Source organism: Macaca mulatta, chromosome 5 (assembly GCF_049350105.2).
Source record: "Macaca mulatta isolate MMU2019108-1 chromosome 5, T2T-MMU8v2.0, whole genome shotgun sequence".
Lineage (NCBI taxonomy): Eukaryota > Metazoa > Chordata > Mammalia > Primates > Cercopithecidae > Macaca > Macaca mulatta.
In genome coordinates, this window is record NC_133410.1 from 50,421,342 (window position 1) to 50,448,014 (window position 26,673).

Here is a 26,673-nt window from a genome sequence, read left to right on the forward strand (position 1 = left end):
TTTTCTTCGACAGAGTCCCACTCTGTTCCCCGGGCTGGAGTATAGTGGCACAATCATGGCTTACTGCAGCCTTGACCTCTTGGGCTGAAGCAGTCTTCCCACCTCAGCCTCCTGAGTAGCTGGGACCACAGGTGCATGCCACCACACCTGACTAGTTTTTTAATTTTTTGTAGAGACAGTCTTTCTATGTGATCCAGGCTGATCTCAAACTCCTGCACTCAAGTGATCCTCCTGCCTTGGCCTCCCAAAGTGTTGGGATTATAGGCATAGCCACCATACCTAACCTAGTTTCTGTTTAGACTTGACCCTTTCCCACCAGCCATGTGTGTCCCCAAGATCTCATACGTTTAGACAGGAAACTGTTCTTTGCTCATCAGTTGTCTTCATCCTGTGTCTAGGAGGATGGTTGGTGGGGGAAACTGGGGTTATCCAATTCCTCTGAAACATCCTCTGTGAGCCCAGGGATGGATGAGGCATCAGCCACCAGCAAGTCAGTGTGCAGCTTTCCAGAAAGGAAGTCATCGGTCAGTCAGCCGGCCCTGGCAGCCAGCACCCGGCGACCCTGCTGTCTTGTGATAAAGAAATGATCTGCCTGACAGGAAGGGGTGGATTTTTCTTTTTTCTTTCTTTTTTTGAGACAGGGTCTGGCTCTGTCGCCCAGGCTGGAGTGCAATGGTGGGATCTTGGCTCACTGCAGCCTCTGCCTCCCAGGCTCACGCCATCCTCCCACCTCAGTCTCCCCAGTAGCTGGGACCACAGGCACACACCACCACACCCAGCTAATTTTTTGTATTTTTAGTAGAGACAGGGTTTTACTATGTTTTCCAGGCTAGTCTCGAATTCCTGAGCTCAAGCTATCCATCCACCTCGGCCTCCCAAAGTGCTGGAATTACAGGCGTGAGCCACTGTGCCTGGCCAGGGTGGATTTTTTTCAAGTGCACATGTTGTGGTCCCGGAAGTTTTGATGGTACCAAATTCAAAGGGAAAAAACGTCAATGGTTCCCACCCATCCTACCTCCCATGATGGCAAGAGGAAATCACCACACTGCAGATACAGTCCATGTAAAACAAATTGCTATGGATTTTGAATGTGAACCTGAAGAGAACTGCACTGTGTTGTCTATTAGAGTTCTCTGGTAATGTCAAGCTTTTTAAATTTTTTTAGACAGAGTCTCGCTTTGTCGTCCAGTGTCACCCAGGCTGGAGTGCAGTGACGCGATCTTGGCTCACCGCAATCTCTGCCGCCTGGGTTCAAGCGATTCCCCTGCCTCAGCCTCCCGAGTAGCTGTATTTTAGTAGAGACGAGGTTTCACCATTTGGCCGGCTGGTCTCGAAATCATGACCTCAAGTGATTCACCCATCTCAGCCTCCCAAAGTGCTGGGATTATAGGTGTGAGCCACTGCGCCCGGCCAGTAATTTTAAGCTTCTGAGGAACCCTCTGAATTGTTAAATAACTTGGAGCTATGTCCAACATATCCATGTTCAGTGTGTGTTCAATATTTTGTAGGAAACCTGCCTTTGGTTGTTTTCTTTGTGGTGATTCATGAGCCGGCAAATTTGACACATGTTACAGAATATATCTTTTCTCTGCTCTCCTACCTCATAACCAGAACTTAATTATCCTGCTTTAGTCACATAAATAGCAAACTAAATAAACACATGGGATTTCAGCCTGCTCACTGTGAAAACAGATCCTCTAAATGATCTCTCCCACTTGCAGATATTTGCAAATCTGGATCCATCCCTCCTGATGTGGAGGAGAAGTTACGGTCGGAATGGCCCTACCAGGAGCAAGTGCTACTCCGAGAACACTACCAGAAAAAGTTCAAGAACAGCACCTACTCGAGTAAGAAATGAAAGGCACCCTAGAGGTGTTCCAGCCCCAAAGATATTTGAATAGATTGGACTCGGACACCGATCTAGCAAGTCCTACACTAGTTGTATAAAGCTGAAAATACTGAAGCATTTCCCAAACAGGAAATCCTGAACTCAAAACTTATTTTGTTTTTTTTCTTCATCTGACATTGCCTAGTAGCCACAGAGTGAAAGATAAATCAATCATTCATGATCTAACAATGACCTTCACTGCTCTAAAAAACGAGGCAGTCAAGGAAAACATGAATATATTCCTTATGTAAAATTCAAATACAGACATATAAAGGGCAAAATGTGAACATCATTCATACCTTGCTGTCCGCCTCCCTCCCAGAAATAACCTCCACTATGCATTGGTTTAGAGCATTAGGCAGGAGGGCCCTGAGTCACTCCAGACAGCCTTGGCCACCAAGCAACATTCTCTTTTTGTTTCCTCTGTGGCTTCTGCAAACACAGAGCTAGCTCAGCTACCCATTAGTGTATTTTCAGTCACTAAAACAGTCTTCCAGTCTTCAAATTAGGATGACATTGTCACATGGGGCTTTAAAGCAAGTGAAACAAGCAATCCTTATTTTTTTTTTTTTTTGGGGGGACAGAATCTCGCTCTTGTTGCCCAGCCTGGAGTGCAATGGTGCAATCTTGGCTTACTGCAACCTCTGACTCCCGGGTTCAAGAGATTCTCCTGCCTTAGCCTCCTATTCATTATGAAGAATATTTGATTATTCAGTTCCTGTAGGGTAAAGATATTACCCCCGATCATATTATTGATTATTGAATAGCTGAGATTACAGGTGCCTGCCACCATGACAGGCTAATTTTTTCTATTTTTTAGTAGAGACAGGGTTTCACCATATTGGCCAGACTCCAGGCTGGTCTTGAACTCTTGACCTCAGGTGATCTACCCACCTTGGCCGCCCAAAGTGCTGGGATTACAGGCATTAGCCACCGCACCTGGCCACAGTCCTTTTTTAACTATGAAATATATTTTTATCTGAAGGTTCATGTTTATACCCAACTAAGGAATGATGTTGCCCCATATCTCAGTTAAAGAAATAACCTGCTCAGATACTTTAAACTGTTCTTTTGACTTTTGAAAATAAATTTTCTTGTAGTTTCTGTACTTGTTTTGGTTAGTTAACATTATTCAAGTATAATAATAATTATACTTTAGTATATTTATATACTTACAAAGATAATAAATTATCCTTGTAAGATTTTGCTATGTACTACCTGGAGTTCAATGTATCAGATTTCAAATTTATATACATTTTTATGTATATGGTACAGAAAAAAAGGTGATCCATAAGAAATCAGAAAATAGCTCATATGCTAATAGCTAATGTTGTCCTCTAAAAAAACTTTTTTTTTTTTTTTGCATTTTTAAGAGGGGGATCTACTGTGACACTTTACTAAGTATAATTAATTATTGAATGGAGTTTGGCATAAGGCAGGGCCATTTCAGATCCCATTAAAGGAATGACATGTACCACAGAACCACAGAAGTAAGGTCACATTTGTAATAAATCATTATAGCTCTGCTAGGAGAAGACCCGGTTGTATTAGGTAATTAATGGATTTGCTCTTAAAATACATGTCCCAGAAGATATAGGTAAGTCTTGGGGGGTCATATTAAACATTATACCAATTTATCTTAAATTTCTAAGACAGTTTTGCTACTTCACACGATCCTTCTGTTACCAAAATGGTAAGTTTCCAACTCCAAGACTTGGCTTTCATAGTTCCTACACCAGGGGAAATGCCTTCCTTTGCTAACTATGCAACTGGGTTAGTTAATGTAAGTCTGACTACCCTGTTGGCAATGCTAAAATAGACAAAAAATACAGAATTTTATTTGTATTTGTAAACATTTGATTTCCGGCTTGAAATTTTCAGTTTTCATGGGCACATCATGGAAACAGAAATCTGTGTTTAGTTTGGGCATCTACTCATTGTAGTGACAAATATTTTAGAAGCCAATAGGAGATTCCACACATTGTTGTGAACCTGTGGCTGAGGTTGGTAATGGCTGAGTGACATGGGGACATACCACAAAGGAAGAGGTAGCAAAAGGCTGCAGAGATAAGGACATGCTCATTGCTTAGCTAGTGGCCTGCACCCTTAAAACAGGTGTCCCAGACTGGGTGCAGTGGCTCATGCCTGTAATCCCAACACTTTGGGAAGCTGAGGCGGGTGGATCACCTGAGGTCAGGAGTTCGAGAGCAGCCTGGCCAACATGGTGAAACCTCGGCTCTACTAAATATACAAAAATTAGCCAGGCATGGTGTTGGGTGCCCATAATCCCAGCTACTCAGGAGGCTGAGGCAGGAGAATCACTTGAATCCGGGAGGCAGAGGTTGCAGTGAGCTTAGATTGTGCCACTGCACTCCAGCCTGGGCGACAGAGTGAGACTCTGTCTCAGAAAAACAAAAACAAAAAACAAACAAAAACAATACAAAACAAAAAAGCAAAAAACAAAACAAAAAAACAAGTGTCCCAGAATATATAGGTACGTTTTCTAACACAGGTCCTCTTGAATGGTGTGTTCCACTTAAGTAGAAGATGACAAAAACATTTGTCATGAGAATATAGACTCACATCTTAAACCTGTTTGAGCAGGAAAAGGAAGCAATGTTACAGATGTAATGCTGGATGTGACTGCAGAAAGGATGACTCCCTTATTAAAGTAATCATCCTGAGTGAGCTAACTCTTTGTAGTTCTTCTTCTCCACCTGTTCCCCTCATCACCCCATTCTTCTATTGCCTACACCCAGGCTTACACTGGATGCTGACATAGACTTACATGGTACAGTCCAAGGGAAAGAGTCTGCCATTTTTTTTCAATGTCTCATCTTGCTTATCTTCATTCCAAGGATCTCTCCACTTTTTATACAGTAAGAGATGAGAGTTTGGAAAAGTGTTGGGAATAAGATAATGAATTATAAGTTTTTAAATTGTTCTTCCTATTTTGGGGAAGGAGTAGGCTAGGTGGCGCTTTTTTTTTTTCTTCAGAGTAGATGTGGCCAGACATGGTGACTCATGCCTGTAATCCCAGCACTTTGGGAGGCCGAGGCGGGTGGATCACTTGAAGTCAGGAGTTCAAGACCAGCCTGGCCAACACAGTGAAACCTCGTCTCTACTAAAAATACAAAAACCAGCCAGGCTTGGTGGCATCCACCTGTAGTCCCAGCTACTCCAGAGGTGGAGGCAAGGAAAATCGGGAGGCAGAGGTTGCAGTGAGCCGAGATCACACCATTGCACTCCAGCCTGGGTGACAGAACGAGACTCTGTCTCGAAAAAAAAAAGAAAAAGAAAAAAGAAAAGAAAAGGAAAGAAAAAAAGAATGGATTTGAACGCAGTCATCAATAGCCTCTATTCCAGGAGATGTTACAGTTTATTATGTTATAGGGGTTGTATAATAGAATTTCAAGCTATGTAAACTCCAAGCACATTTGGAAGAATGAAGAAATGGAGGAAGGGTAAAGTATGAGTGCAAGCATTCCAGGTTTTTTGAAAACGCTATAATCTTTGTACAGGGCTAGTACAAAGTGCTATTTAACTGTAAGGGATTTTTGTGATTTACAGCCAGTTTTCACATGTCTCATTTCAACCTTGGTTTTACAGGTAGGCATGTGATGGTGCTTGTCCCGGGACTGTAGATCCATAGCTGAGGTTCCTGTCGGGTAAAGATATTACCCGCGATCATATTATAGTCTGTAAGTGGGAGAGCTATGCCTGGAGCTCAAGTCTTATGATTCCTGATCCAGGGCACTTTCTACAACATGATTTTGAAATACAAAAGCCTATAATATGTAACTAAAGCAGGTCACTCACCCCTTGTAACAGGCTCTAGTAATGGTACTGCCACCAAATGGCTGTGTGATATTGGGCAAAGACTTACCTTGTTTGGAATCTCAGTTTCCCCCTAGAAAAATGAGGGTGGAGATTAAGCACAGGCTGGTGATCCCAAAGCCTCCATACTGCCCGAAACTGTGGCTCTAAGATCCAGTAGAATTCTGGGTCACAGGACTCTAGGGAGCTTTTCAAACCCAAATGTCTGTCATTCCTTGATGGTAGGCAGCAGATTATGGAAGTGGGTGACACAGCAAATATCAAAACACCTAAAGCAGCTTGCAAGAGTTGTTTCTGCCTAGTGGTCTTTATAGCTAATAGTAAATAGTTAATTTTTTTTTTTTTTTTTTTTTTTTTTTGAGATGGAGTCTTGCTTCATCACCCAGGCTACAGTGCAGTGGTGTAATCTCAGCTCACTGCAACCTCTGCCTCCCGAGTTCGAGCAATTCTGTCTCAGCCTCCCAAGTAGCTGGGACTACAGGTGCATGCCACCACACCCAGATAATTTTTGTATTTTTAGTAGAGATGGGGTTTCACCGTATTGGGCAGGCTGGTCTGGAACTCTTGACCTCAGGTGATCCACCTGCCTCAGCCTCGCAAAGTGCTGGGATTACAGGCGTGAGCCATCGTGCCCAGTCTAAATAGTTAATATATTCAGGCCAAAGACTTAAAAACAAAACAAAAACAAAGCCACTTTTAAGGAGAAAGGTTGTAAAGTTTGCCAGATAGATGGAGGTCTTTTTTTTTTAACTACAAAAGTTCAGGAATGAATTACTCTTTAACAAACGACTGTAGATATACATGAAAATTGGAAGGACGTATTATGCATATGATAATCAATTTAAAGACAACACTTAAAATTATATTGTTGCCACTCTTGAAATGTGATAATAGAACAGCTAATGGTTTAAAAAGCAGAGTACAGAGTTCCCAAACTTATGGCACCTTAATATCACAGAAAATTTTTTTACAGCACGCCTAGGCCACAAAAAATACTTGTGTTTTGATTATTAAATTGTAAGGTCTACACAACCTAATAGTAATAGGACTTGTGTTGTCCAACAGATGTTGATGTCTTTCCCTTGCAAACTTAAAAGAGCCTACAGTGCCTCTGTGAATAGTATTGCCTGGTTAGAGTTGAATTTCAGATAAATAGTTCTTTTCATTTTAATTATTTTTCTTTTCTTTCTTTCTTTTTTTTTTTTTTTTTTAAATTTTGAGACAAGGTCTCATTCTGTTGCCCTGGCTGGAGTGCAATGGCATGATCATGGCTCACTGCAGCCTTGACCTCCCTGGGCTCAGGTGATCCTCCCACCTCAGCCTCCCAAGTAGCTAGCTGGGACTACAGGTGCTTACCATCATGCCCTGCTAATTTTTGTGCTTTTTGTAGAGATGTGGTTTTGCCATGTTGCCCAGGCTGGTCTTGAACTCCTGGGCTCAAGTGATCCACCCTCCCAAAGTGCTAGGATGACAGGCATGAGCCACTGCACCTGGCCCCTGTGTTAAGTATTTCTTAACGGTTACATAGGACATACACTAAAAATTATGAACTGCTTATCTGAAGTTCAAGTTTAGGTGCCCTGCACTTTTAGTTGCTAAATCCTGCAGCTGTGCCCATGCATTCACTGGTGCTCCCCAACTTGCCTTGCACAGAGTTTGGAAACCAGTCCTATAACTCTAGGCCAATTTTTTAATGTGAAATTTGATTCACTTTAAATTAATAAATCATATACAGGTATTTAAAAAATTGTTTTAAATATAATGAAAATTATTAAAATATTTTTTAACTTGTGATTAGAGATATTTAGATTACGAAGAGTGGGGTTTATGCTAACTAATGACAGTCTGGCCATGCATGTGGAGCACTGAGCTATAAATTGTGGCTTCCCCAATTATCCTGATATCACTTGAACAAAACCTAAGTGTCAGACCAGAGCTTCTGGTATCTTCCATGGGACTTCATTCAACAACTGGAGCAAATGAAGTGAGATTGATTTTTTTAATTTGTCCAATTTTGTTGTCTCATAAACATAATTATAATCATTTGTTAGAATTAGAATTTCTTCAGTTTAACAACAGAAATAGGTATTCATTACGAAAAGCACATCTGGAGGCCTTCCTCATCGTGGTGCCAATCTAACCATTAAATTGTGACATTTTTCTTTTAGGAAGCTCTGTAGATATGCTGTATACTTTTGCAAATTGCTCAGGACTGGACTTGATCTTTGGCCTAAATGCATTATTAAGAACAGCAGATTTGCAGTGGAACAGTTCTAATGCTCAGTTGCTCCTGGACTACTGCTCTTCCAAGAGGTATAACATGTCTTGGGAACTAGGCAATGGTAAGTACCCTAGGGAACAATTCATTAATAAGGAGATTCCCCACTAGCATTATTTCTTATGACACTCTTTTTAATATTAGCAAATAGACTTCTGCCTGGGCACATTCTTGCAAGTGCTCAACAATGCAACTTTTGGAAGTGCATATGGCAGAAAACTCCTACTGTATCTATTCCAGAACCTATTATTGCCAATCCCAGTTTATGTTACATTTGAGGTGAGAACCAGCTGGAGTCAGCAACCTTCCCAGCTCCTAAATTCCCTTGAGATTTTCAGAATCACTTAACCCTATTTTGCTTGGCAGACTGGACTCAGCAAAACTGGGAAGTCAGCAGTTTGTTTTATCCATCCCTTCTTTCTTCAGTTTCTCAAACGTGTCAGCTAATCTCAGTAACCCCATTGCAACCTTCGTTTCTGGACCCAGTGGTCTACAACCTGCCCGTATAGAATCCTACGTGGGTCAAGCTCCTGATTGTCTTCACTCTTTTTTTGTAAAGAACTTGTAAATTTTAACTATAAGTCTTCATGATTCGCCACATGTATTCAAAACATAGAGTGCTTTTTCCACATATCAGCCAATGGAAATGAGGATTAAATGGGAGATGAAATGTAGTAATAGGGTAAGCACATGTCTTCCTGCTCAAACTTTTTTTTTTTTTTTTTTTTCTCCCAGACAAGATCTGGCTCTGTTACCCAGACTGGAGTGCAGTGGTGTGTTCATAGCTCACTGTAATCTCCAACTCCTGGGCTCATGCAGTCTCTCACACCTCAGTCCCTGATTAGCTAGGACTACACTATGCCTAGCCAATTTTTTTTTCTTTTGTCTAGTTGTGTTGCCCAGGCTGGTCTCAATCTCCTGGCCTCAAGTAATCCTCCTGCCTCAGACTCCTAAAGTGCTGGGATTATAGGCATTAGCCACTGTGCCCTGTCTCAAACCTTTTTTATCCAAAGTAAATGAAGTTATTAGATATGGAATACAGGCTAGTTCCCAGATATTCATATCCATTGGTTTATCACCCTTCATTATTAACTTCAAATTGTTTAATAGCCCCTCATATCTCCGTTATACAGTTAAAATTTTTGTTTTGTTTTTCTGGAGTATCTTATTTATAACTATGAGTTTTACTTTACTTATTTATTTTATTTTTTGAGACAGAGCCTTGCTCTGTCACTCAGGCTGGAGTACAGTTGCATGATCATGGCTCACTACGGCCTCGACCTTCTGGGCTCAAGTGATCCTCTCCCTCAGCCTCCCAAGCTGGATCTACAGGGTGCACCACCACATCCAGCTAATTTTTTTTCCTTCCATGGAACAGGATTTTTTACTGTGTTACCCAGACTGGTCTCAAACTCCTGGCCTCAGGGGATCCTCCCATCTCAGCTTCCCAAAATGCTGGGATTACGGGCATAAGCCGTAACACCAGACCTGGTTTTACTTTTCTTGACTGAATTACAAGTTTTTGTAATTTGGAAAATGTTTTGTTGCTTTTATATACTGCTGTATGTTTGCTTTTTAATACATTTCTCGATATATATTTTGAGAATTGCTATCTTTCAGAACCTAACAGTTTCCTTAAGAAGGCTGATATTTTCATCAATGGGTCGCAGTTAGGAGAAGATTTTATTCGATTGCATAAACTTCTAAGAAAGTCAACCTTCAAAAATGCAAAACTCTATGGTCCTGACGTTGGTCAGCCTCGAAGAAAGACTGCTGAGATGCTGAAGAGGTAGGAACTAGAGGATGCAGAATCACTTTACTTTTCTTCTTTTTTCTTTTGAGACAGAGTCTTGCTCTGTCACCCAGACTGGAGTGCAGTGGTACAATCATGGCTCATGACCTCCCAGGCTCAAGCAATCCTCTCATCTCAGTCCCACAAATAGCTGGGATTACAGGTGCACGCCACCACACCTGGCTACTTTGAAAAAATTTTTTTGTAGAGATGGGGTCTCCCTATGTTGCCCAGGCTGGTCTCTTGAATTCCTGTGCTCAAGCTATCCTCCCACCTCAGCCTCCCAGAGTGCCAGGATTACAGGCATGAGCCACCACACCCAGCCACCACTTTTCTTAAAAAAAAAAAAAAAAAAAAATCTGATAGACAATCCTCAATAGTCCACATGTTATTAAACAATTTGCTGCCTGCATACATGATTTACCAAAAGAGGAAATTTTGACAGGTTCAGAATATCAAGGGATCTGAAGCAAATAGCACCTATGATAAAATTTGCTATCAAAATTAGGAAGTTTGTGTTTACCTCATCCTAAAGCAGTAACCAGCCCATTTCTAGGGAATAAAACTCTCATGAGTATATTGTGCATATATATGTATTATCATATGATGACTGAGTGATACTAAAATTTTTTTTTTTAGCTTCCTGAAGGCTGGTGGAGAAGTGATTGATTCAGTTACATGGCATCAGTAAGTATGTCTCCTATTCTTAATACTAGGAAAGTAAGGCTAGCTTTATTTATTATCTAGTATTCAAAAAGTTAGTTCCATTTAACTGCCAATTGACTGCAGTTCAAATAGGAAACAAATAGTGTCTCAAGTAGCACTGTGCTCCAATTTTAATATTAATAAAATGAAAATTTAAAGCTATTTTAAATAATATAGTCATTTCTATAAAGATCACTTTATACAGAAGAACAGTGCCAATTAACCCATGGAACATATAAGTAGCTAACACCAATTGCTTGCCAAAGAACCAGTAATCCAGGAGTACATGTACTTGCCAATGTGTTTTTTCAAGACAGAGTAACTGATTTCTAGTTTACTTGCATAGAATGGATTCCTCCTCATAACCCCCTTCCATCTTGGTCTAGTAGAACTTCTACCTTTTTTAGTAACAGGTGAGTGGGAGAGGTAAGAAGAAGAATAAGGTCAGCAATTAGCTTAAAAGCAGAAAATAAAGTTTGTTATTTTTTTCTGAATATTTTCTGTATAATTTAGCTACTATTTGAATGGACGAACTGCTACTGAAGAAGATTTTCTAAATCCTGATGTATTGGACATTTTTATTTCATCTGTGCAAAAAGTTTTCCAGGTAATAGTCTTTTTAACATTTTTAATGTAAAACCAGAATCCTTATTTTATAGGCTAGCTAGTTCTAAATTCTATAGGTATGTATATTTACATGTTTTTCTAATTTTAGAGAACAAGTATTATGACTTATCCACTGTTAGTTTCCCCCTTAGCATTGGGTCTTACCCCATGTGTGTGATTAGAAACTTGAAATATTTCCAATAGCCTTTAGTAGAATTAACTCTCATAGATGATAAGAATGGGTTGGTTCACTTCATATTCCTTCCACAGCCTACTATTTCAATAAAAGAAAATTTCCCATTAAATGACTGTGGACATATTTTATAACCATATAGGATGGGTAGGTCTAGGAATACAAAGTTTTGAATGTTGTTAATCTTCAACACCACAGTTGAAGCCACAGGTCAGCTTTTTTGCAATTACCATGAATACTTTTCTGTTCTATAGGTGGTTGAGAGCACCAGGCCTGGCAAGAAGGTCTGGTTAGGAGAAACAAGCTCTGCATATGGAGGCGGAGCGCCCTTGCTATCCGATACCTTTGCAGCTGGCTTTATGTGAGTGAAGCAGCGCTGGCCTTAGGGGTCAGAGTGCAGCTCTTCTCCATCCTTCTATTCCACTGAAATAGCTCCCCAGCCAAAAAGCAGATCAAAGACAGTTTCAGTGACTGAGCCCCAAAATTCATGCCAGATTTTGCAAGAAAATGATTTACTAAAGCTTGATGGACATCTTTGACAAGGGTCCTAAATTAATCACTATAAGGATAAATTGTTTTAGAAATTTTGTCCTTTAATTATGGCCCATAAATATGTCAAGTAGTCCTTCCTCTAAAGAAGTACATTGTAAAATAATGCATATAGCCGGATATGGTATTTTCCTGTAATCCCAACACTTTGGGAGGCCAAGGTGGGAGGGCTGCTTGAGCCCAGGAGTTTGAGGCTGCAGTGAGTTATGATGGTGCCACTGCATTCTAGCCTGGGCAACAGAGTGAGACCCTGTCTTTTTTTTTTTTCCCTCTGTCACCCAGGTTGGAGGGCAGTGTCACGATCTCACCTCACTGCAACCTCTGCCTCTCGGGTTCAAGCGATTCTCCTGCCTCAGCATCCTGAGTAGCTGGGACTACAGAATTATCACCGCACTGGGCTAATTTTTATATTTTTAGTAGAAACGGGATTTTGCCATGTTGCCCAGGCTGATCTGAAACCCCTGAGCTCAAGTGATCTGCCCACCTCAGCCTTCCAAAGTGCTGGGATTACAGACATGAGCCACCACGCCTGGCCACACCCTGTCTCTTAAAAAAAAAATGCAAGTTAGAGCATATTACAGCTTTGTCTCTCAGGAGGATACTTAGTGTATGTAGCTATAATTCATAGATTCCCAAGAAGTTTAAGCCTAAAATATGAGGTCCCACCAGAGGAGCTATCATTGAATTTAAAGATTTATTAAATCATCTCATTATCCAACACGACAAACTTGATTGCTTTAAAATACTGGTTTAGTTACATTTAGTAACTCTGTTAGTGCTTTTAATCTATAGTGCTATGTCCTCACATTGAGATTTGTTTCTCGGCTGGGCGAGGTGGCTCATGTCTGTAATCCCAGCACTTTGGGAGGTCGAGGCGGGCGGATCACAAGGTCAGGAGTTCGAGACCATCCTGGCTAACATGGTGAAACCCCGTCTCTACTAAAAATACAAAAAATTAGCCAGGCGTGGCGGCGTGCACCTGTAGTCCCAGCTACTCAGAAGGCTGAGGCAGGAGAATGGTGTGAACCCGGTGAGCCGAGATTGTGCCACTGTACTCCAGCCTGGGAGACAGAGCGAGACTCTGTCCCAAAAAAAAAAAAAAAAAAAAAAAAAGCGAGATTTGTTTCTGTTTTCTCTTCCATCTTCATTCTTTTTTCTCTCATCCTCATTCTTATAAGCCTAGAATAAACCGCAAATCCTTTATGCCCATGGAAGCATGAGGAATAAAGAATGGAGATGTTTGTTTTGCCATTAACTAAAGATCTGGGGTGTCGGGGAGAGGGGGATAGAGAAGGAGCAGTGGAAAGAGGTGCCCATAATAGCTTAGGTGCAATTCTGCTTATTTTACATTTTACCCTTGCTGACGGCAACTTTTTCATCAGCCCTCACACATTGTTTGTGCAGGGACCTCATAGGACCAGGAGTTGTCTATAGGGGTGGGAATTTGTCTACTTTGCTTTGTGGAAGTTGTCTCACCCTGAAAGGGATACCTCTAGCATGGTAACAGTCTTCTCGGATTTGTTATCGTATGGAAAGATGTAAAGGGAGGGATTCTGCTGCTGCTGCTGCTGCATGCAGTTGCCATTTCATTTAAATGACTTATTTATAATTGATGACACTTTTCTGGCTTCCTGATAATTCCTCCCTCAAAGATGAATAAATCAGAACCAGACATGATGGCACACACCTGTGGTCCTGTAACCGCCCAACGGATTCACCTTGCCTGCTGTCTAAATAGAGCCGATTATCAAGACAGGAATTGCCATGGAGAAAGAGTAATTTATGCAGAGCCAGCTGTGCAGGAGACCGGAGTTTTACTATTACTCAAATCAGTCTCCCCGAACATTTGAGGATCAGAGTTTTTAAGGATAATTTGGCAGGTAGGGGCTTAGGAAGTGGAGAGTGCTGATTGGTCAGGTTGACGATAGACTCATAGGGAGTGGAAGTGAGGTTTTCTTGCTGTCTTCTGTTCCTGGATGGGATGGCAGAACTGGTTGGGCCAGATTACCAGTCTGGGTGGTCTCAACTGATCCATCCAGTTCAGGGTCTGCGAGATATTTCAAGTGCTGATCTTAGGTTTTCACAACAGTGATGTTATCCCCAGGAACAATTTGGGAAGGTTCACACTCTTGGAGCCACCGTAATCTCTAATGTTGTAGCTAATTTGTTAGTCCTGCAAAGGTAGACTGGTCCCCAGGCAAGAAGGGGGTCTTTTCAGAAAAGGGCTATTATCAATTTTGTTTCAGAGTCAAACCATGAACTGAATTTCTTCCCAAAGTTAGTTCAGCCTACACCCAGGAATGAACAAGGACAGCTGAAAGGTCAGAAGCAAGATGGAGTCAATTAGGTCTGATCTCTTTCACTGTCAGAATTTCCTCAGTTATAATTTCTGCAAAGGCAGTTTCAGTCTCAGCTACTTGGGAGGCTGAGACAGGAGGATCACTGGAGCCCAGGAGTTTGAGGTTGCAGAGAGCTATGATCACGCCACTGCACTCCAGCCTGGGCAACAGAGTGAGACCCTGTCTCTAAATAAATAAATAAATAAATAAATAAATAAATAAATAAAATCAAGATGGTGTGCAATTAGAATTGAGCAATTTTGTTTCCAAACCTGAAGAAAGCTTGGTCTCGCTCTGTCCCAGGTGGCTGGATAAATTGGGCCTGTCAGCCCGAATGGGAATAGAAGTGGTGATGAGGCAAGTATTCTTTGGAGCCGGAAACTACCATTTAGTGGATGAAAACTTCGATCCTTTACCTGTAAGTGACCATTATTTTCCTAATTCTAGTAGAGCAGATTAAAGTCAACTCAGGACCCCTGGTGTTAACCTCCTATGAATAGTCAGTCCTCTCAGTAACTAGCCAAATCATGAGATGATTAATTAGAAGGAGCCTTAGATATCAACCAATCTAATATTTTTTGTGTGTGTTTGAAGAGAAGAAATCAAGAGCTAGGAATAACTTTTTAAATGTAAGCCATTTGCGGTATAGTGTGCATTTTGTTTAAAAGGGGATAATTTGAAATTTTATGACTCATTATATAAGATAAAACAAGTTGGATTTTTAAATATTTTACAAAGTAAATCAAAGTTATAATTGCCTACAGTAATGCAAAGCTTCAAAACATTTTTTGTTATGAAATTGTGATTTATTTAACCTTAAAATGAGCCAGTACCATGTATTTGCTTAAAAATCTCATGCTAAGAATTTACTATTTTGTTAATATTCTTCAAGATATTTATGAATAAAGTCTCATGTCTAATCCTTCCTCCAACCTCATCTGGTGCTAAATCAGGAAATGTTTCTTCCCAAAAAGCCTTGTGGAAGATCTGTATGTCTAAATATATGTCAGGGATAATACAGATGTAGCCCTGAGAAGCATGACCTTGATTTTTATAGTCTAAAATGTCATTTGCAGATATCTATTTTCTAAGAATAATTCCTAAAATAATTATTTGAATGTTGTAGGAAAGCTAAGAAATTTTGCAGAAAGCCTATGTGAAAATATAAGCTAGGCTTTTGTGGTTTGTGGATAGACTTCCCAACAAAATTGCTTTTTATCTATAGTGGCCCAAGCTTGTGGAACATATTACTCATCCTTTTTAAGAAAATTCTTCGAAAAGTGACCTTGCAAAAATGGAATTTATCTTTCCCCAAGTATATTCTGTCATCTATAGAGTTAAACTAAGCATAGTAATTTCACTAGACAAACATTCAAAATCTACTCCTCACCTTTTTATCTCATCCAAATTTTCCCAGGGCCCAGACATAAACCTTTGCCTTACAAACTCTTTGTATATGCACTAAATATGCTTCTCCTTCAAGGTTCTCAATCAGATAGAAAAAGGTACAAGAGTAAATGGTACCCTTGACACTTGTACATCCAAGGGGATTAGGCTTAAACTCACTCTACATGTCTGTGAATTTATTTTATTTGCATGACAGTCCTGTGAGGTGGCAAGGCAGGTATCTTGGATCCATTTTTTAGATAAGGAAGTTTAAATTAAGAAGAGGTTACCTGATTTACAGGAAGCCACACTGTAGTCCTACGTTACTCTTAAAACTCCCATTCAAATCTTGCCTCTGAGGCCCGCACACTTTCTACCCTACCAGTCATTGACCCATGCGTATGTCTCCTTTGAAAACATTGATTCCACTCTTGTCTCCAGTGAAAAAGTGGAATTTAAGCAGAGAAACGAAAGCCATTTGTCTTGTTAAATCTACTTTCCCTTTACTTTCAAGAAGGAAAGTTGGGGTACATGTTGAATGATGATTTATGTATTTATGTATTTATTATTTTTAAAATTGAGACAAGGTCTCACTGTATTATGCAGGCTGGTCTTGAACTCCTGGGCTCAAGTGATCCTCCCACCTCAGCCTCCCAGTGTTGGGATTACAGGCATGAACCATTGTGCCTGCCACCGATCCGTGGTTTTTCAAGAAAAACTTTTACTATAGAAAATTTTAATCATATACAAAATACAGAGGAAAGTATATGAACCCATTTTAGGAGACTAGAATATGCCACCCCAAAATATGCCACTTTGGCATAAGGATTATTTTGAGCTGAAGGCAACTGGGAAGAAACACATAGAAGAAAAGTTCTGTGTCCTCTTCCATTTGCTTAAAAGCAGGACATAAAATTTAAAAGTCCCCCTCCTTCCCTTTCTACCAGGAAGAACAAGAGTTAATCACTGAAGATAACTTCAGACCCTTATCAGTCTAAAGATGGCACTAGAAGAAACTATATTACATACTCATTTATTTTCCTTCCCACAACTTGCCACCCCTAGAGACTCAAAATCCTTTTCCTTTGTCATGTCTCTTGTCCAAAAATGTATTGTTCTTTCTTAAAGATGCTATATAAGCTGGAGTTCTAAGCCACCTTTTTGAAAATTACTTGTTCTGTATATATATACATACAGAAAATATATTTTCTGTATATATATATGCACATACACACGTATATATATAAAATATATATACATATATTTCTCCATTTATATATACATGTATATATAAAATACACATGTTAATACACTTATGTTTGTTTTTCTCCTGTTTTCTGTCTTGTTACAGAGATCCATCCCAACTAAGAACTAAGAGTAGAAGGAAAATTATATTTTCCTCCTGCATACTTTGATCTTGTTTGATCCATAATCCTTCCCACTTTTCACCTCCTACCTATTAGATTACTTTGAAGCAAATTTCAGATATATTACTTTATCTATATATATTTCAGTATGTGCTAGGTGTGGTGGTTCACACCTGTAATCCCAACATTTTGGGAAGCTGAGGCAGGAGGATCACTTGAGCCCAGGAATTCAAGACCAGCTTTGGCAACAAAGTGAGACCCCCTCGTCTCTATGAGAAATCAAAAAGTTATCTGGGCATGGTGGCACATGCCTGTGGTCCCAGCTACATGAGAGGCTGAGGCAGGAGGATCGCTTGAGCCCAGGAGGTTGAGGCTGCAGTGAGCTGCGTTCACACCACTGCACTCCAGCCTGGGTGACGGGGTGAGACCTTGTCTCAAAAAAAAAAAAAATATATATATATATTATATATATATATATAGGTTATATATAAGGTTTATATATAAATATAAATATATATATATATAAATATATATATATATATTTTTTTTTAGTATGTATCATTTTTGTAAAAACACACTATTTTATCATACTTTAAATATTAACAATAATTCCTTAGTATCACCAAATATTTTGTCAGTGTCTTATATTTTCCTTATTATCTAAAATATTGTTGATAGTTTTTTCAAATCAGAATCCAAACAAGGTTCATATATTGCATTTGGTTGATTTGTCTCTTAAGTTTGTTCATCTTTAAGTTCTTCCTCCCTTTCTTTCATCTCTTGTAATTTATTAATGTGAAAAAACAGGTAATTTGTTCTATAGTATTTCCTACATTCTGAAGTTTGCTAAATTTATTCGTGTGATATCATTTAGCATGTTCCTCTGTCCCCTATGTTTCCTGTAAACTAGTAGTTATACCTAGAAGCTTGAGTTTATTCAGGTTGTTTTTTTGTTTGTTTGTATGTTGCAAGAATGCTTTATTATGTGCTTCTGGAAGCACATAATGTCTGGTTGTGTCTGGTTTTGATCTTGATAGCTAGCGATGACCATTGCCTAATCCATTACTTCATTGGGGTGGGGGAATAAGGTTTTAAATGAATTTTTTTTTCTTTTATTTTGAGACAGTGTCTCATTTAGTTTCCCAGGCTGGAGTGCAGTGGCGCAATTATGGCTAACTGCAGCCTCGACCCCCTGGGCTCAGGTGATCTTCCCACCTCAGCCTCCTGAGTACCTGGAACTACAGGTGCACACCACCATACCTGGCTAATTTTTTGTATTTTTTGTAGAGAAGGGGTTTCATCATGTTTCCCAGACTGATCTTGAACTCCTGGGTTCAAGCAATCTACCCACTTCAGCCTCCCAAAATTCTGGGATTACACTTTGGCCACTGTGTCTGGCCTAAATGAAATTATTTGTCTCTTAGACAAAAGTTTTACTTTAAAAATTTGTCTTTGTGAGTGTGTACGTGTGTGTGTGTGTGTGTGTGTGTGTCTAAAAGTTTGGCTTTGAGCTTTGCTTTGAATTTTCAGATGAACGATAACCAAGGATACCTAAACTCTGATCATTCTTGACAGATATGCCCTAGAGGATATGGCCTTTTGAATTGTGTCCTCCAGTGCTAAACAGCAGCAAGCAAGATACTGCTGTCAGATTCATGGTGGTCACATGTGAGGAAAAAAAAGATGAATCCTATTTAAATGCTCCCAGGATAACAGTGATACTATTTGTAGGATAACTATTTGCTTGCCACTGGTTTTCTTAAATAAGGAAGTAAGTAAAGATCTATTTTTTTCTCCAACCACCACAACAAGGATTATTGGCTATCTCTTCTGTTCAAGAAATTGGTGGGCACCAAAGTGTTAATGGCAAGTGTGAAAGGCCCAAAGAGAAGGAACCTTCGAGTATACCTTCATTGCACAAACACTGACAAGTAAGTATGAGACACACCCTTTACCAATCATCAAGTTTTAGTGGGTAAGCACGTAACTTTACTCAAACACCCTGTTGCATGTATCTATACATTGCATAAGTGTAGGCGGTTGCAGTTTAGTAAAGTTTTATACAACGATTTTATTTTATTTTATTTTTAAAAGAAAAATGATACTTTTATTGTTGTTGTTTTTTGTCACCCAGGCTGGAGTGCAGTAGTGCAATGTCAGCTCACTGCAACTTCTGCCTCCCAGGTTCAAGTGATTCTTGAAGAGGAGAACAATAATAACAACAATATTATTTTCAAAAGTTGTGACCGCAGTTTCTGGAGTTGAGAAGACATAGAGATTTTTGTAGCCTCATACTCTTGCTTTAGGTAGCAAAAAATGTTCCTAAATCTCAGGAATATTCTCTAGATAGGTTTCAATCTATCATTCCTGATAAGACGATACTGAAATACTAATTCTAACCAAAAAAGACCATCTACCATTTCCAATTATTGGTGACTGGGAACTCTGTGGATAGTGAGGACCCCAGTGGGAAGTAGCAAGGGGAATGGTTTGAATGGATAAATTCATAAGAAACGTCAGTAGATTTAATGTTCTTATTTGTTTCAGTCTTTTTATAAGGTTAGGAAAAGCCCCTGTTTTATTGTTTATAATGTGAATTCACATGAACACATAAAATTTGCCTTTTACCTTCCTATGTCTGTAAATGGATAGTCTGGCTGGCTTCCTAGCAACCTAGCTGGCAGAGCTGTGAGGATCTCAGCGTGCTCTAGCCCAGACATTGGTAGCATGAAGGGCAATGTTTTTAATCATGTTTTCAAAATAGGACCACACTAGTGGTCTAATATGATCATAAAAGAAGGATACTAAGAGTGCCCACTGTCATTATGGATCCTAATACTTAGGATGCATTATGGATTGTCATTATGGATACTAATACTTAGGATTCCATTTGTAATTGAGTTTTAATTGCTTAAATTAATACATATTTTTACTGAGTTAACCTCTTTGCTTTTAGTCCAATGTATAAAGAAGGAGATTTAACTCTGTATGCCATAAACCTCTATAATGTCACCAAGTACTTGCGGTTACCCTATCCTTTTTTTGACAAGCAAGTGGATAAATACCTTCTAAGACCTTTGGGACCTCATGGATTACTTTCCAAGTAAGTAATTTTCCTTGTTCATTCCAAACTTTCAATAAATTTATTGGTGTTTATCAGAACAGAGAGTTTGGACAGGGAGCAAAAGACAAAGTCAGCTATTTCAAGTTCTAATAATTCTTCATATTCAGGAAATTTATGTATGAATACTTACTAATATGAGTATAACTCACCCTAAGAGTCTAAAGCAAAAGGATGTGAACACAAACTAGCAGTTATCTTAGAGAATAAGTTTGCATTTCAAAATAACTTGACATATCAAGATCCACTCAACGCATTTAAATTATTTACTCTAAAAAGACATAATTCTTGGTAACACATTCACTAAAGCAAAATATACCTGTATATAATTGCTGTTAAAGGTATGTGGGTTGGTATAAAACGTCATACCATGTGAGATCAGTGTGATTCTTTTATAGCATTAATTTTTATTGGTTAGAGTAAGAAAAAGAATAGCTACAATGTACTTCTTAAGTAGATTCTCATATATTTTGGTTTCAAAAACCAATTATTGACTACATCTTATAAAAGCCTGTATTCAATGGAGTGCCAAAAATGACAATGAGTTTTGAAGATTTAGACATATAAATATTTTGAGGTTTCTGTTCAATGTATGTTGGAAGGAGTTCCTTTCTCATGACTACTCTCATATTGGAACATAAAAAGAGTTTACAGGCTTGGAGCAGTGGCTCATGCCTGTAATCCCAACACTTTGGGAAGCTGAGGCGGGCAGATCGCTTCGGCCCAGGAGTTCGAGACCAGCCTGGGCAATATGGTGAAACTCTCTCTACAAAAAAATACCAGAATTAGCCAGGCATGGTGGCGCGTGCCTGTAGTCCCAGCTACTTGGGAAGCTGAGGTGGGAGGATTGCTTGAGCCCAGGGGGTCATGGCTGCAGTGAGCTGTGATGGTGCCTCTGTCACCCAGGCTGGGTGACAGAGTGAGACCCTGTCTCAAAAATAAATAAATAAATATGAAGAGTTTACAAAATTCTCACCATCTCCTCCCATCTTTGCAAATGCCACATAAGTGATGTTTTCCAGGACTATTAGCCTCAGAACTTGAGGCAGTACAGTAAGCTTGCTTTCTTCAAAGTCCTATCCCCCACAGACAAACATTATTAACACTGGGTACTGCTCTTTTATTTTTTTCCCTTCTATGCTTTATTTTACTATAACTATAATCATATAACACATAATAGGAAAAAGGCAGGGTTGGGGGAGAGATCCGGAAGTCTTCCCAAGAGCCTTTCCAACATAGCCTCTGTAGATACTTTTTTCTTTTTTTCTTTTTTTTTGAGACAGAGTCTCACTGTCGCCCAGGCTAGAATGCAATGGTGTGATCTAGGCTCACTGCAACCTCTGCCTCCCAGGTTCAAGCGATTCTTTCACCTCAGCCAGGATCCTTAGTACTTGGGATTACAGGCGCGCATCACCACGCCTGGCTAATTTTTGTATTTTTAGTAGAGATGAGGTTTCACCATATGGGCCAGGCTGGTCTTGAACTCCTGACCTCAGGTGATCCACCTGCCTTGGCCTCCCAAAGTGCCGGGATTACAGGCATGAGCCACCATTTCCTGGCCCCTTCGTAGACATTTTTAATGGGCCGTATGTTTTATAAAATACTACCATGATTTAGTTAACCATTTTCCTACTGTTTAAATATTTTCTTCCCCTTGTGGTAAATAATGCATTTTTAGGTAACAGATACTTTTTTCAATTTAGGTTCTGACCCTTTTTGAAATGGTTTTTGTTTTTTTTTTGTTTTTTTTTTTTTGTTTTTTTTTTTAGCATATTTGTGTTTGCTGCTGATAAAAAATAATTTTCTGAAGTAAATGAATAACAGTTGTAGAGTTGGAAGCATCATAAGAGATCATTTTAGTCCAACTACCCATGGAAAGCCCTTCAGGGTGACTATTCTGTCTGGCAAGGATAAAGTGAGCCTCTCGGTGCCTTCACTTGCTGCTCTTAGTTCTGTTCTCTAGAGGAGAGGTTGGAAACTATACCTCATTCTTGTGGACAAGTTAGTTTGGAGGATTCCCCCCTCCCCTTTTTCTGGTAGGGGAGGTTGGCATGCACTTTGTGTTTTGTTTTTAGTTAATTGTCAGCATCGAAAAATTGACAGCTATTAAAATATCTGAATCTCCAGCTTTTCTTTAAAAATGGATACTATGGCAACTCTGGGCTTGCTTTCCCGACTAGCTGGAGTTGAATGGGGATTGTATACTTTAGACAGGTCATTCAGCTTTGCAGCTCTCTGCAGTCTCTTCCTGACCCTATTATCTTACATCTGTCCTACTGTTCTTGCACCTATCACTTTCTTGGCCTTTGTGTCATTTGAGTTTGCCACCCCTAATTTGGAGCAATGCTGAATACCTCATTTTCTCTGGAATAATTCCCAAGTGTTTGAAGGAAAATTGGATTGTCTTCACTTTAGGCTAACTATGACCAATTTCTCCAATGACTCTTCTTTTTGCTGTATTTAGTAGACCCTATTACTTTTTTTTTTTTTTTTTTTTTTTTGAGGTGGCGTCTCGCTCTGTTGCCCAGGCTGGAGTGCAGTGGAGAGATCATGGCTCACTGCAACATCTGCCTCCTAGTTCAAGAGATTCTCCTGCCTCAGCCTGCCGAGTAGCTGGGATTACAGGCACCCACCACCACACCTGGCTAATTTTTGTATTTTTCAAAGAGATGGGGTTTCACTATGTTGGCCAGGCTGGTCTCGAACTCCTGAACTCGAGTGATCCACCCACCTCGGCCTCCCAAAGTGCGGGGATTACCTCCGTGAGCCACCGTGCCCTGCCCCTATTACATTCTGATCACACATTTCATGTTTTATAATTGGAAAACTGGTGAAATTATAGACAATGTTTTATTCCCCTAAATTCTCTTTGATGAGTATATATTACTTATACTCTTCTTGTCTTTAAAATTTTGCAAAAAAGTATCCTAGATAAGTTTATGAGTGCACAGTCTGTATGCATGCTCGTATTAACAACCTCAGAGAGTTAAACAGCAGTCACCTTTAAAAATCATTACTATCATTATTATTATTTTTGAGGCAGGGGTATCATTCTGTCTCCCAGGCTGGAGTGTAGTGGTGCCATCACAGCTCACTGCAGCCACCACTGCCTGGGCTCAAGTGGTCCTTCCTCCTCAGCCTTCCGAGTATCTGAGACCACAGGCTTATGCTACCATACCTGGCTAATTTTTTAATTTTTTGTAGAGACAAGGTCTCATTATGTTGCCCAGGCTGGTCTCAAACTCCTAAGCTTAAGTGATCTTTCTCGGCCTCCCAAAGTGCTGGGATTACAGGCATGAATAACTGCACCCAGCCCTAAAAATTATTAGAGTTCTGCATAGTAAGTATTTAATAAATATTTAAATGAACTTTTTTTTTAAAAAAATAGAGACGAGGTCTCACTATATTGCCCAAGCTAGTCTTGAACTCCTGGACTCATGCAATCCTGCTGCCTTAGCCTCCCAAAGTGCTGGGATTACAGGCATGACCCACCTTATCTGGACTGAATGAACATACTTTTAACATAAAGGCAGTATTTTATATTTATCTCATAAATTTTGCCCAGCATCCCCACTTCTGCTGAATCTGTTGCTTGCTAATCACTTCTAGCTTCATTTCATCTGAAATTTGACAAACATCTTCTATTTCTTTGTCATCATGTTATTGACTTCAGAATATAAAATAAGACACTATACCCAAATTAAACCCCATCCTCATTGCCCAGCCTGATGTGAAAATAATCAGCATACATTAAGCTTACCCTTGATAGATGTGTAACATCTTTTAGATAAATGTACAGCTGATTAAACAATATAGCCTAATGGTATAATATCTTGCCCATCTACCTCGTCTTATCCACAGCAGGATTAATTCGCAATGACCAGATTTACCTTTAAACTTTGTAGCAAAATATCCTCTCCAAGAGCGTATCTAAAACTTTTGTGTGTACTCTTGCAAAGTTCTTAATTTCATGCAGAACAGGCTCTTAACACTGTCAGTTGGAGATATTTTCAAGACCTGTTTTTGTTTGTGGTTTCCTGATGATGGTCATGGCATTTCCTCCTTCTCCCCATCTAAAAATTGAGGTGATACAGGCTTTTAAACAAAACCAACTCATGTAGACTGAGTACAACTGCAATGCAGGCATGTTAGCCTCTGCCACAATCATGCACATGCTACTGATATGTCTTAAGTTACAGAACCCAGGACTGAGCATCTCATTAGGTCAAAATGGAAACCAGTTTTTCTGCTCACTGATGCTTAATGAGGACAGGGTGTGAGAGATTTTTTTAGGTGAAAAAATATATATAATAATGCTACATGGAAAAATATCTAACATTAGAGAATTAAGTAAATCATATACTCACACCATGGAATCCTGTGCAGACATTAAAATTAGGTAGTGGATGAATGTTTAATAGTGTGAGAAAAAGGATGTGCTGGGGCAGGGGGAAGAATCAAGTTTTAAGAAAATACAGTATACCCATACTTAAGTTAAAAAAAAAAAAGGTGTGTACAGTGATGTGTTGCTTAATGATGGGGATACCTTCTGAGAAATGTGTCGATAGGTGATTTCATCCTTGTGTGAACATCATAGAGTGAACTTACACAAACCTAGACGGTCTAGCCTACTATGCATCCAGGCTATATGACTAGCCTGTGGCTCCTAGGCTACAAACCTGTAAAGCATGCTACTGTAGTGAATATACAAGTTACCATTGGGTTAAGTAGTTGTGTATCTAAACATATCTAAACATAGAAAACTAATGTGTTGTGCTACAATATTACAATGGCTATGATATTGCTAGGCAATAGGAATTATAATTTTATAATTTGATGGGAGCACGCTCATATATGCGGTCCGTAGTGGACCAAAACATCCTTATGTGGCATATGACTGTATACATGTACATTAAAAAATAGATGAAAGAATGGATATACATCAAAATGTTTAAAATGGTTATGGTGACTTAGGTTACTTTTTGTATATTTATCTGAGTAATAATAATGATGATAGATAATACTTTTATAGTGTTTACTATATAAAGGACACGGTTGTCAGTGTTCTACATACATTACATGTATTACATAAATGATATAAATATAACTCTGACAGTAACTAATCTTATACATTCTCCGTTGTTTTTTTGGTTCTTTTTTTTTTTTTTTTTTTTTGAGGCAGAATCTCACTCTACCGCCCAGGCTGGAGCGCAGTGGTGCAATCTCAGCTCACTGCAACCTCCGCCTCCCGGGTTCAAACAATTCTCATGTCTCAGCCTCCTGAGTAGCTGGGACTACAGGTGCACACCACCCACCACCATGCCCAGCTAATTTTTGTAGTTTTGGGTAGAGATGGAGTTTTGCCATGTTGGCCAGGCTGATCTTGGATTCCTGGCCTCAAGCGATCTGCCTGCCTCAGCCTCCCAAAGTGCTGGGATTACAGGTGTAAGCCACCATGCTCAGCCTAATCTTACAAGTTTTCAATATTTAAAGAGGGCTAACTTGGTTCACAATATAAAACATATTTGAGGAAAAGGGATATAAGCATCTTATTTAGAATAATGAAAATATCAATAGATCTACAGCTGACTAAAACTTTTCTTCATAAGCTCTTGTCCATATTTTTTTGCTTCTGTGAATATGCATTAATTTGATTTAAATAATAATAAGTGTGTATAAGAAATAACATTTTTCCTTAATTTTTAAAAACATTCAACAGTTTTTAATTTGAATTCCAATAGTGAAATACATAGGAAATATAAAATGTTCTGTAGTTTAGCCAAATTGTTTTTGGTTCACCACAGCATTCTACCAAAATTTCTTAATAATAGTAAGAAAATGAATGCATTACCTCTGGCGGGGAGAGGGGAGTTAGACAGTTTATGGGCGTAGTTACAAGTGAGAAATTTCATTGGCTACCATTTATGCTAAATTCATAGAAACTGCATTCTATTCTACATATCTATTTGCTTTATATGGAAATAGTTTCAATTATTGGCCATTAAATAAAATAGCCACCATTCCAGAAGGTGTGTCATGTTTATCCTTTTAATACCGCCATCATATTGCCTAGTATAGATTGTGTGTGTTCCATTTTCTGTAATGGGCCAGACAGTAAGTATTTCTGGCTTTGGGGTCCATATGGTCTCTATCATAACTACTCAAAAGATTATCTAGTCAAATGCCTAACTGATACAGTGTTGAAATACAAGTTTTATAATATAGGCTGACACACACACACACAAAAGTTTATTTGGTCTAATAAAGATTTCATGACTTTTGTAGGGGATAGGTGGGGCTTGCGCCACTTTGTTAACTCGGTGTATCTTTCCCCTTTGCAGAGCTGTCCAACTCAATGGTCAAACTCTAAAGATGGTGGATGATCAAACCTTACCACCTTTAATGGAAAAACCTCTCCGGCCAGGAAGTTCACTGGGCTTGCCAGCTTTCTCATATAGTTTTTTTGTGATAAGAAATGCCAAAGTTGCTGCTTGCGTCTGAAAATAAAATATACTAGTCCTGACACTGAATTTTTCAAGTGTACTAAGAGTAAAGCAACTCAAGTTATAGGAAAGGAAGCAGATACCTTACAAAGCAACTAGTGGGTGCTTG

The 26,673-nt window shown here is 39.3% G+C and overlaps 1 protein-coding gene across 1 annotated transcript in view; it reads left to right on the forward strand.

Moving 5' to 3' along the window:
* The window catches only part of HPSE (heparanase), a 41,304-nt gene extending 14,718 nt beyond the window's left edge, over positions 1-26,586 (forward strand). The window contains exons 3-12 of the mRNA XM_001104975.5: positions 1,722-1,847; positions 7,894-8,067; positions 9,624-9,792; positions 10,435-10,482; positions 11,014-11,107; positions 11,554-11,660; positions 14,491-14,605; positions 18,753-18,871; positions 19,897-20,043; positions 26,403-26,586. Coding sequence (XP_001104975.3) covers positions 1,722-1,847; positions 7,894-8,067; positions 9,624-9,792; positions 10,435-10,482; positions 11,014-11,107; positions 11,554-11,660; positions 14,491-14,605; positions 18,753-18,871; positions 19,897-20,043; positions 26,403-26,562 — 1,259 coding nt within the window. The 3' untranslated portion in view covers positions 26,563-26,586. The remainder of the gene's footprint in view (positions 1-1,721; positions 1,848-7,893; positions 8,068-9,623; positions 9,793-10,434; positions 10,483-11,013; positions 11,108-11,553; positions 11,661-14,490; positions 14,606-18,752; positions 18,872-19,896; positions 20,044-26,402) is intronic.
* The last annotated feature ends 87 nt before the right edge of the window (positions 26,587-26,673 follow it).